The sequence below is a fragment of the Aulonocara stuartgranti genome (genome assembly GCF_965226115.1).
Source record: "Aulonocara stuartgranti genome assembly, chromosome: 10".
In the NCBI taxonomy this organism is placed as follows: Eukaryota; Metazoa; Chordata; class Actinopteri; order Cichliformes; family Cichlidae; genus Aulonocara; species Aulonocara stuartgranti.
In genome coordinates, this window is record NC_138946.1 from 32988258 (window position 1) to 33000611 (window position 12354).

General features: G+C 41.6%; 1 protein-coding gene across 2 annotated transcripts in view; it reads right to left on the bottom strand.

Moving 5' to 3' along the window:
• mogat2 (monoacylglycerol O-acyltransferase 2) overlaps positions 1-12354 on the bottom strand; it is a gene marked incomplete at its 5' end in the record, with an annotated part of 27564 nt that continues 15210 nt past the window's right edge. The window contains 5 exons of one of the 2 annotated variants that reach the window (XM_082549611.1): positions 1-303; positions 657-856; positions 1087-1261; positions 1378-1582; positions 11773-11951. In XM_082549611.1, the coding sequence (XP_082405737.1) occupies positions 149-303; positions 657-856; positions 1087-1261; positions 1378-1582; positions 11773-11951 (914 nt within the window). In that variant the 3' untranslated portion in view covers positions 1-148. The remainder of the gene's footprint in view (positions 304-656; positions 857-1086; positions 1262-1377; positions 1583-11772; positions 11952-12354) is intronic. The other variant, XM_082549610.1, reaches the window with a different exon arrangement.

The following is a 12354-nucleotide window of genomic DNA, read 5'->3' on the forward strand; positions in this document are numbered from 1 at the left end:
TCACATGGAGCTCCTGCTCAGCCCGGTGCGAGCGTACAAACAATCACTTTGTCTTTAGTTAAAGGATGAGCTGTGAGCAGGTGTACAGAATCTGCAGCACCAGAGCTTTACAAAGAGGCGTCCAATTCCACCCAGGCCTTGTTGCACTTTAGACAAAGTTCAGGTGTGTGTCTTTGTCTACTCCATAGTTGCCTTTGTGCTCCTCAAACAGATTGCTGAGTTCATCCATGTACAGCTGGTGGAGGGCATCAAGTTCCTCGGCAGTTGGCTTTGCTTTCTTCTCCACTTTGATTGGCCGCCCAACTGCAGAGATGTGACAAAGTGCTTTATGTACTTTGTTTAGTTACAGTATGTTTAAGATGTTTACTGAGCGTGCGGACTGCGTGCCAGCCAGTTACAAAGGACGGTGTGTTTGTTCTCACAGCGAATCTCCCTCTATATCTGATCGCCATTACTCACATGCACCGAAACTGAACTCAGTGACGTCAGTTACTTCTCACAAAGTTGAAAACTTATTGGGAAGTGCAAGGATGCTTTACTATATGTTTTTACCTGAGGGAAGATATCTATTAGGCCTTTAGAGTGTTAATATACACTGCTGCCCAAGTATCCATCCAGCTGCACGTAGTGATGGTGGAGTAAAGCTGCTTACTCACCTACTGTGTTGATAGGTTTTCTGTAGGGCATAAGGCCGAAGGAGTACTGGAAAATGCCTCGTGCATGGAAGAGAGGAAGAGAGACACCCATGATCTTTTGCAGGTTTTCCTGCAACCATCGAAGCCAGGTTCCCCTCGGGTTTTCCACCTGGTCATACACTTCATTCTCCCCAAAAGAGAAGACTGGTACCAGATGAGCTCTGGGAAAAAATGGTTGAGCTCTATTGGTTTCTTATTTCTAACTGATCTCATAGCAGAATATGCGCTTTCCCAGGAAATTCCATGCAAGTCACTTGAATAAGTTTCAGGAGTCAAGCTACAAAAAAACCCTAAAATGAATAGATTGACAATCTTTTTAATAAACAAAACCATTTCAGAGGCGTAGATGGAGCAGAATTTTCCACATTGCCTCAGGGGTGGCTGATCTTACCCATACTCCATGGCCATTTTGATGAAGCCTTTTTTATGGGCCAAGAGTACATTGAAAGTGCCTGGGTGGGCATCAAGGGCCTCTGGTGCCCCTCCAACAGCTATCACAATAGCATTTCCACCTTTCTTTTTGCAGAGTGGATAAGTGGCACTCTCTTTGTCTGAAGGAATCAGGCCTGCAATGTTGTAACAGAAGGAAAAAATATTTAAAGTGTTCAAATACAATATGTTTATTTTAACATACATAAAAAAGAAGAATGGGAAATATGATTGAAATGTCAATAGCTCAAACCTCCACACATGATGTAGTCTCTGAAGAATGGAGCTCTGAACCAAAGAGGCAACATGAGCAGGTAGCTGGTGATGCCTGGAAACAGCTGTCTGAAGCCTGTCGAGTAGGTGCAGAAGTTGGTAAAGGCTCCTGCCACCAGCACACCATGGGGATGGAAGCCAAGGATGTAGTTATGCCTGGGATCTAAGTCAGCCGTCTTCACCAACTGAAGGGAGGGGAAAGATGATATTTGTAGATGTATACATAGTCAAGAGTGCATGCAGACATACTCGGGATGATAATGGCCACCAGAAACATGGTAAATCGTTTAATCCTCATCAGCCTAAGAGCTGTTTTGGACTTTGCGTTGCAGTTGCTTGGCTCTGGCTGCAGTCCAAACATGTGCCTCAATATCTCAGTTTCAACACAATGTCTTTGACCCTCTGAACCTTCCCTCATCTCCCCTGCCTGAGGCTTCAGGACTCGATTGGGTATGACTTTAACAGCCACACTGGCAGGATGAAGTACTGTATGTGAAACCTTTGAAATTGCCCGTATTTCTGCACAAAAAGCATCATAAATATATAAATATTATACAGTATATACTACAAGTAAATGGTATATTGCAAGTGTGGTTTCATAGATCTGGCCATATTTGACATGAATAGCAAGAAGGGGGACCTAAACTGCAAAAACCCCAAAACCCAACAACAGGAAAACGACAAACTTTCACTTAGGTTGAAAGCAAGACACAGGTACAGATAATCCAGACAACGAGGCGGGGCGAAGTAAGACTGAACACACAAAAAAACAGGAAATCAGTCATAGCTAAACTGGGAAATGCAGACACATACATTAACTTAACTTATGGGGTTGACACAAGGAGATATAACAGAAAACACTGAGCGAACACTATGTTTTAAAAAATATTCCAGACCATCCAAATCATTGAATTAAGTTTTCCGATAACTTCCATGGCTACAGGTGTGTAAAATCAATCATCTAGGCATGCAGACTGCTTCTACAAACATTCGTGAAAGAATAGGTCATGTGATGGGGTGGGCCAGGGTCACGCAGTGGTTTCCCCGAGTCAGAATTTTTAACTGGTATCTCCCTCAACTCAGAAAGTCACTGCAGGCTCTACCAGCTCCAGCTTTGTTGCCTCCCAAAGTTAACAATCCAGGATGGCAGCAGTGAGCATAAAAAGTAATAAAATTGTTGTTGTTTTGTTTTTGTTTGTTTTTTAAATTATTTATTTATGTATTTATCCTTAAGTTCTGTTATTGAAGTTTAAAATGAAATGGCCCACACATTTTTTCACACGTAGGCTGATGTGATGATCCACATGATCAATAGCAGATCAACGCGCCTCAGGGGACGAGCACCACTCAGGGTTTAATAACTTGGACTCACCACCATTTTTATAACCTAAGAAGCCTCTTGGATGAACCATCAAATCAAATCAAATCAAAATGTATTTATATAGCACATATAACCATGAATATCTTCCTGGAGGCGTCCAGCTGTTTTCTTTTTTCAAGCTATTTTTCACGTTTTGTTATCAGCTGTACCAACGACGCATTTCTTCTCTAAACTCTACATATAGGACATTTCCTTCCTTTACAAAGTGTGCAGGCTAGGCCCAGAAGCCCGTTCAACCAGAGTTCAACCAGAGACTAAAAATGACCAGAGGCTCCACTTGTATAATTCCTCCTCGTTCTGTTGAAGTTTAGCAACTGTTTCACAGCAATTTCATTGCTGGGTATTGCAAAAGATTTTCTGACTGCGATTGTTTTATTACATGTCTTCACATTCAAGCTTCCAGTAGACATTTTCTGCCCACTATTGCCTCCGTCGTCCAGATTTTATGCAATGCAGAGTTCAAGTTTCCACATCACAACTGTGTCTAATGCCAACTGGATCCCAGAGATACACACATGTTTTATCATGTTGCACAGGTGTTTTATTATCTATTAATCCTCATTTTTATGCCTTTTTTAGTCTGTTCACATCTACTGATGCTGTTTTGTTTTTAAAAAAAATAGTAATATTTTGGAATGCTAGAGGGCTTATGTAGCTTTATTAACTCCAGCCAAGAGTCCTAAAGAAAGTAAGTAAAAATACTGAAGGTGTCACTGGACCTACTTTACCTGAGAGCTGAGCTGGGACATGCTCTGGTCATGAAAAGGAGAGCTGATGCTGTTACATGACACTTTTGGCTGGTTGTCTGTTTATTTCAGATATTTTATATTGGGGTTAAAATGACCCTGATTGGTGTCATCATGTAAATAAAACACAAATAACATAACTGACATTACAAGATGTTTCAAATTCAGCTTGATGCAAGCAAACAACAGTTCCTTATCTTTTAAGTAGGGCCTAAAGTTAAAGCATGAATACATGCACCTCTAATTTCAGCGCAGCACTTGATGAAAGGAATCAGGGGATATCCTGCATGTACCAAATTTCATTACACAAAAATGAAGGAGAAATGGTAAAAACAGTGAAGAACAATTAATCATTGACTTGTCTGAGAGGTTCTGCAATATGCTCATGTGCCAGAAAATAACCAGGACCGTTTGAATAAAAAATACTGCACTTGCAGTGTTTTTCAGATATTAGGAGCACCTTCCCTTCATTTAGCTTTTAGCATTCTAGGCTCCCAGCACACTGTTAGAAAGGTCAAAATACAGTTGGCACTGCCCACAGCGCTACTCTACTGCCAACCAGGAGGTCAGAGATTCAGGTGTGATGTGTTAATAGTTACATGGAGAAAGTAGCCTCAAACAGAGATAAGGAGCACGTTGCAGAGGTTTGGCAGGTTCAAGTTTTCTAACCCTTCATGCACATAGAAGGTTTTACAGCATGAAAACAAAATATCTTCCTGAAACCTTTTAAACATAAATGTTACCTGTTTTTTCTTTTTAATGCTGGCTAACATAGATGTCTCCCGAACATAACTCTAGAATAAATATGGAAATATTCTGAGTTTCAAAAGTGATTTCAGAAGCGTGCCTAATGATTGCAGTGGATGTCTGCTGAGTCACTGAAAGACTTTTGCAATGCTTCAAATTTCCACTTCACAGCTGTGTTCTGCCAACTGGACCAGGGCTGTCTTCCAAAGTGTTTGTGGCTCACATCTTAAAGTACAGAAGATTTCAGCTGGGTTTTGAGGAGCTACCCTTTATTCACGTGAAAAAAGCACTTAATAAAATATAATACTAAAAGGTGAGCACAATGGGGGCCCATCGTGTTTCCAAAGGCGATAAGTGTCCAGGGTTGCTCACTTCAAGTTTATATAAAAGTTGAAATGAACATCTTGTACTTCCATATATTTGTCACTTGGCAGGAAGGTTAAAGAGATGTGCCAGTGTTTACACATGACAAAGGTCATCTTGCTATTTGCAAGGTAAAAGACTTCTGGTGTCACAGAAACACTGGATATTAGCAATATTTAATAAAAAACACTCTCTGATTATCAACAATAAAATCTCGAGGAAGATAAGCAGCTCTGTCTCAAACCTTTTTCTTGGGATTCTCCTTTAATGCTGGAGATGTTCTTTTTGTTGGAATTGGTGAATATAGACGGATGCTGAGTCTCTGAATTCATTCCCCAGCTCTTCTCCATTGGTTGGAGCTTCATTGAGCTGCTTATGCAGCTTATTTTGCTCTTTGGCAAGTAAATTATGAGCCACTGTGTTTGTGATCAATCCTCGCAAACTTAGTGATATTTCTCTGTAATGTTTGAAGCGACACAAGTGAAAAGCTCCATGATGTCGTTTGTTTAGTCCGCTAAAAATAAGCACTCCCTTCACTGATCTGTGCGTGAGATTCATACTCAAGACAACACTTTTCTTTTATCAGGCAATCATCTCAGAACCAGTTTCAGTCATTTGATACAGTTTTTCCAGTAATGTTTTCTCTTTATTATTTCTTAATGAATAAGGGTGCATTCACACAGATTTTAAAGCTTTCTCAGATTGTAATAGATCACATGAAGGTTGTGAGTAAAGCTTATATAAGCAAGTCATGTTACTGGACCTTCGTGGAGCTGATTGTTGGTGTCCGTGCTGTGGAGACCTGCTGCAGGTGGCTCCCAAAGTTAAACATTAGCTCCAGTTCCACATTAGCTCCAGTGCCTAAGTTCCACTTCGCTTACTTAGGCACTAAGTAAGCGAAGTGTCTATCGTAGTGTCACCAAGACCTGCTGTCGAGCCTTCATCGTTACATAATCTGTGTTTCTATCATTCCTGCCAAGATAGTTTTCAAAAGGATAAATATCTACTTTTCCCAAATTCCCAGGTGGACCTAGCTCCACACTGCATCTTCCGCTGCATTAGTGGAAAGGTATTCATAGATGTACCCTGGGGAAGTTTTGTGGGAAGACAATCATGGCAGATAAAGTCTGTGGGCTACACAGGAGTATCACCCCAAATCACTTGTGAGAAAGTGCTTTTCCATAACCACTGACAACTTCAGGACTTGGTAACTTGGTGGTGGCGTCAGGATTAAATGTGGTTTATCGTCATAAAGATGCAAAAATATGTTTTGTAGCCTGAAAATGACGCCATGTGTGCCTCTGTAATTGCCTTCAGATACATTTGAATTTGCGTCACTATCTCGTCTACATGCATTTTTGTCCTTTTAGAAACCAAGACACTCACATCAGCTGGTGAGCTTTCAGCCTGAGCTGGTGACGGTGTATTAGAAACGGTGGGCAAAAACACACTAATGAAAGGAATTAGGAAACTTTAAATAACACATCTTCTCTCTACCCTCACACGGACTCCTTGTTTCGGGCCCAATGTGGCAGTCAGATGATGCTGGGCAGAATTCAGTTTGAACTAGATGGCACAAAACATTCTTGGTTTTTTTTCTTAGAAATTTTTTTCTAAGAAATTATTTAATATATGAAATTCAAAATATTCACACGAGGCCTCTAATGATATATATATATATATATATATATATATATATATATATATATATATATGAATGTGTGTGTGAATGGGTGGATGACTGGATATGTAAAGCGCTTTGGGGTCCTTAGGGACTAGTAAGGCGCTATATAAATACAGGCCATTTACCATATATATATATATATATATATATATATATATATATATATATATATATATATATATATATATATATATATATATATATATATGATATGGTTCACATCTACTGGCTGAAGAAGCTGACTGCACTCCACGAGCACCTGGCAGCACAAATGAACCAGTTGCTAGTTAACAAGAGACACCCAGAATGGCTAACCGAAGGCCGGACAGTCCTGATCCTCAAGGACCCCAAGAAGGGACCGGTCCCCTCCAACTACCGACCAATAACCTGCCTCAGTACCACGTGGAAGCTCCTGTCAGGCATCATAGCGGCTAAGATGAACAGGCACATGGGTCAATACATGAGCGGGACACAGAAAGGAATTGGCAAGAATACCAGAGGCGCAAAACACCAGCTACTGGTAGACAGAACAGTCAGCCGAGACTGCAAGACCAGACTGACCAACCTGTGCACTGCCTGGATTGATTACAAGAAGGCCTATGACTCAATGCCCCACAGCTGGATACTGGAATGCCTAGAATTGTACAAGATCAATGGGACCCTAAGAGCCTTCATCAGGAACTCAATGGGGATGTGGCGTACAACACTAGAGGCCAACTCCAAGCCCATAGCACAAGTCACCATCAAGTGCGGGATCTACCAAGGAGATGCTCTGTCCCCACTGCTGTTCTGCATAGGCCTGAACCCCCTCAGTGAGATCATTAACAAGACTGGCTACGGATACCGACTACGGAACGGAGCAGTTGTCAGCCACCTCCTGTACATGGATGACATCAAGCTGTATGCCAAGAGTGAACGAGACATCGATTCACTGATCCACACTACCAGGCTATACAGCAATGACATCGGGATGTCGTTTGGGCTGGAGAAGTGTAGTCGGATGGTAACAAAGAGGGGGAAGGTAGTCAGAACTGAGGGGATTGAACTACCAGACGGCAACATTGCAGACATAGAGGACAGTTACAAGTACCTGGGGATCCTGCAGGCGAATGGGAACCATGAAGAGGCCGCTAGAAAAGCTGCAACCACCAAGTACCTGCAGAGGGTCAGGCAAGTCCTGAGGAGTCAGCTGAATGGTAAGAACAAGATCCGGGCCATCAACATGTACGCCCTGCCCGTGATCAGGTACCCTGCTGGGGTAATAGGCTGGCCAAAGGAGGAGATAGAAGCCACTGACATAAAGACAAGAAAGCTCCTTACCATGCATGGAGGGTTTCACCCCAAGTCCAGCACCCTGAGGCTGTACGCTAAGTGGAAGGAAGGGGGCCGGGGACTGGTGAGTGTCAGCACCACAGTCCAGGATGAGACAACGAACATCCAAGAATACATTGGGAAGATGGCCCCAACTGACCGAGTGCTCAGTGAATACCTCAGGCAGCAGAAACCCAAGAAAGAGGAGGGAGACGAGGAACCATCATGGAAGGACAGGCCCCTGCACGGTATGTACCACCGGCAGATAGAGGAGGTGGCTGATATCCAGAAATCCTACCAGTGGCTGGACAAAGCTGGACTGAAAGACAGCACAGAGGCACTAATCATGGCAGCACAAGAACAAGCTCTGAGCACGAGATCCATAGAGGCTGGGGTCTATCACACCAGGCAAGACCCCAGGTGCAGGCTGTGTAAAGATGCCCCAGAGACAATCCAGCACATAACAGCAGGGTGCAAGATGCTAGCAGGCAAGGCATACATGGAACGCCATAACTAAGTGGCCGGCATAGTGTACAGGAACATCTGTGCCGAGTATAACCTGGAAGTCCCGAGGTCAAAATGGGAGACGCCCCCAAGGGTGGTGGAGAATGACCGAGCTAAGATCCTGTGGGACTTCCAGATACAGACGGACAAAATTGTGGTGGCTAACCAACCGGACATAGTGGTGGTAGACAAACAGAAGAAGACGGCCGTAGTGATCGATGTAGCGGTTCCGAATGACAGCAATATCAGGAAGAAGGAACACGAGAAGCTGGAGAAATACCAAGGGCTCAGAGAAGAGCTCGAGAGGATGTGGAGGGTGAAGGTAACGGTGGTCCCCGTGGTAATCGGAGCACTAGGTGCGGTGACTCCCAAGCTAGGCGAGTGGCTCCAGCAGATCCCGGGAACAACATCGGAGATCTCTGTCCAGAAGAGCGCAGTCCTGGGAACAGCTAAGATACTGCGCAGGACCCTCAAGCTCCCAGGCCTCTGTGTGTGTGTGTGTGTGTATTACTTGTTATTATTATTATTGATGTGCAGACAAAGTTTTAGTGATTTTGTGTCCGATACTATTTGTTGTATTTATTATTAATATTCATGTCACTGTATTTAAAATTATTTTCAGTATTGTATTTTTTTGTTAAATGTATCACGATCATGTTTCTAATCCAAGGAGCCCCAAGTGTGACATATTTTATGGCCGACTGCACGTTGACATAGCTGACCTATAGATAAAGGACAAGCTTTCATATTGCTCGTCTATTGGACAATAATAGCCAATGACTTGAGCAAATATACTGGTCAGTTTCTATTGTGTTTTCATGCATAGCTTCGAGGGCTTCTTCACGTAAAGACAGATATGACCCACTTACAGCACTACAGATAGTTTCAAAATGAAACATCTACAATCACTTTCTGTTAAGATGTAAAGCTTTCTAGGAGGAAAATAAGTTGATCTTTATGATTATTTTTAGTAATCATAAGTTTTAGATTTCAGTGAAACATTTATTTAAAGTAATTTTAAGGAATCCACCCATAGAATAAAAACCCAAACAAATAAACTTCAGTATAAATGTTTTTTAGCAAGTCTTTATGAACACTTATACGGGGTTTGTGCTAAAACAACAACAGCTTCATTGTTGTTTCACGTTGTCTTATCAGCTCGGTCCAAAGTATCAGTCACATCCAGGGGCGAGCAGTCGATCCATGTAATGAAGCAGATGTTGTTAATAGAGTTTTTGTTCTCTGTGAATTTCACAGAAAAGGTCTTCTGCCGTTATTTGTCATGGTTAAAAAAATAAGCCAGGAGTCACTTCATAGTCGTGTAGACAAAATACTACTCATCCATGCTGTCACAAGAGGGCGTGATGTAACACAAGAGGGGAGCCTGTAACGCACAATCAGGGCTTGGCAACGCAGCGTTTATTTACAGCAGCTTCTCTCATGGATCGTGGGTTTTTCACCCACGTTTCAGTTTCATATTATTTTTTGATTCCTGCGTTTATTGAGTTTTAAGTTCTTTTGCATTTTACATTCTTTCCTAATAGCTCCTGTTTTCTGGTTGGCTTCATTACACTTATATTCTCAGGCCTTCTCAGTTTATTTTTTAGTTTTTTACCTTTGACAATTTAGTTTTTGCTTGTGGTTCATATTTCATTCTTTGAGTTTCACTTCATACTTCTGTGTGCTCCTGTAGTTTGTCACGTCTCCATCTCTGTGTTAACCTTATATCAGATTACATCCTGTTTTATTTTGGTAGTCTTTTGTCCCTCATGTCTTGTCTCTTCTTTTTTTCCCTTTTTCTCCTTATCAAGTAAGTTTCACCGAGCTGTTCTTTCGTCCCCTAATTAGCCCCTTGTGTGTATATAGTCCTGTCTTTATTTTGTTATGTACGACTGTTCCCCCGCTTTGTGCTCTGGTGTTGGTCCCTGGGCTTTTGGTTTTATTTTTATGCTTTCAGTTTGTTTATCTTCTTTCAAAACAAACAAATATTTGAAATATTTTTATTGAGATGTGGATTTTTATTAGACTTTTTAGTATTGAATGAATACACTACCGGTCAAAAGTTTTGGAACACAATTTTTCCAATTTTTGTAATTGAAAGTTGTGCAGTTTAATGTCTCATTTAACTTGAAATGAAAGCCAAGTACAAATAAGCAACTGGAGTTAAAAAAACAGAAATGACTTCTGACTCAAAGTAGCCTCCTTTAGCAGATATAACAGCTGAACACACCCGTGACATTCTTTCTACGACAGAAATCAAATATTCTTCAGAAAGTTTTTCCCATATTTGTTGCAGAAGTTCCCATAAATGTTGACCTTGTAAGTTGCTTTGCTTTCTCTCTTCTGTCCAGTTAATCCCAAACCAGCTCGATGGGGTTTGAGTCTGGAGACTGTGCTGCTGTTTTCAAGCTCACCATCTTGTTCTTTTTTCCTGAGGTAGTTCTGGCACAGCTTGGACTTGGAACCATCCTTTCATCTACTCGCCTGCAAAGATCCTGCTTGATGAACCAAAGATTTCAAATTTTGATTCATCCATCCATAATACCTTCCTCCAGTCTTCAGTAGTCCAGTGGCCGTGTTTCATGGCCCAGACAAGCCTCCTTGTCTTATTCTGATGTTTTAGCATTGTTCTGTCAAACCTGCAGCTTGAAGTCTTCTCTTCACAGTTGAAACTGAGACTTGCTTACTACGACTACTGTTGTCCCGTGAGCCCCTTATCACCCAAGCTGTTAACTCAGTCCTCTGATTCAGTTGTGTCTTTGGGTCTGCAGACCTCTACCTGTCAGATTTTGCTCCAGTTTCTTCTGATGTTTAGGGAAACTGTAGTCACCGACACCTGACTTTCATTGCAGTTTCTCTGTAGGACAGACCTATTTTTAAGTGTTATAAAGGTCTGTGTCTCTTCCATTGTTAATCACCTTTTTCTCACCATTTTTGTAGCAACACACTACTTTCAGCAGTACAATACTGTTCAACTGATGCTCACGAGGGCCTGGTACCACAGTGTGTTCCAGCACGGCTTTCATGCAGACAGAAGAGGCTGTAAGTAATCCAGAAAAGTTGGAAACCTGTAGGAATTAGTAGCACCAGCTTTCGAGACTTGATCAACCTTCATTGCTGCAGAACAGCTTTAAATTATTAACACATGTTGTTCCTGAAAAAGGTATTTTTGTAGAATTCTGAAATGGACATGATTGTTCAGTTTTGGGTAACCTTACCTTTTTTTTTTTATTTCTGGCTGTTCACCTCTTACCTTTTCATTGGACTTGAACGACTGGAATTGCAAAAAGGTTGAGGTGTTCTAAAACTTTTGACCAGTAGTGTATGCACATTTTTTAACTCATATATTTAGCTATGAGTGTCACTTATCACTGTATAACACTGTCACAGTACCTAATTACAACAGGAAACAGAGGAGTGTCCTCCATCTGTGGATCATTTGTTGCCAAGGACATAGATAAGAAGCATTCCTCATTGCAGGCTGGAGATTAGATCAGATGACCTGGCAGATGTTCTGATGTCCTACTCTCTTGCACAAGCGAATCCTCCACATATTGATTTTCTGTCTCCTTATGGAAGCAATGTGCCTGCACAAAAAATAGATGACGCAAAAACAAGAAGTCTAAAGCTTTCTCTTACCTTGATGGGAAAGTAATCACGCATGTATTCCCAAACTTTGAGGCTGCACAGGAAGGGCGACCTGTTGCCTCCACGTGCAGGAGTGTCATAATCAAAGTACCACCAGACAGCATACAGCACGCTGATCAGCCAGTAGCGAGTGAACATCAGGTAAAAGAACAGGAAGATGCAGGTGGGTGCTGAGACGAGAAGGACATTCACTAACACAACAGACACTAAATGATTGGTAACTATATCAGAGTTAGCCATGATAGCGTATGCATAAATTGGACTCTGTTCTGGGGGGAGACCATCTCAGAGTCTTGAAGTCCTTTACAGATTTACAGATATGTATTAGAAGTGCCAATCTTGGTTTTATAACTGTATATTTGCTATCACTCTCATTTTTATTGCTTTCAGGACGCTTCGAATCAATATTTTTAATCTCTCTTGGCGAAAAAAGACAAATAGCATGAAGGCAAATAATCAAAGCTCGTGTTTAGCATGGACACTGAAATACTAGTTATCACAAACCTAGCTATGAATGACTTGTATCACCTGCTGCACCAGGGAGCTCATAAACTAGTTACAGAGATGGTGAAG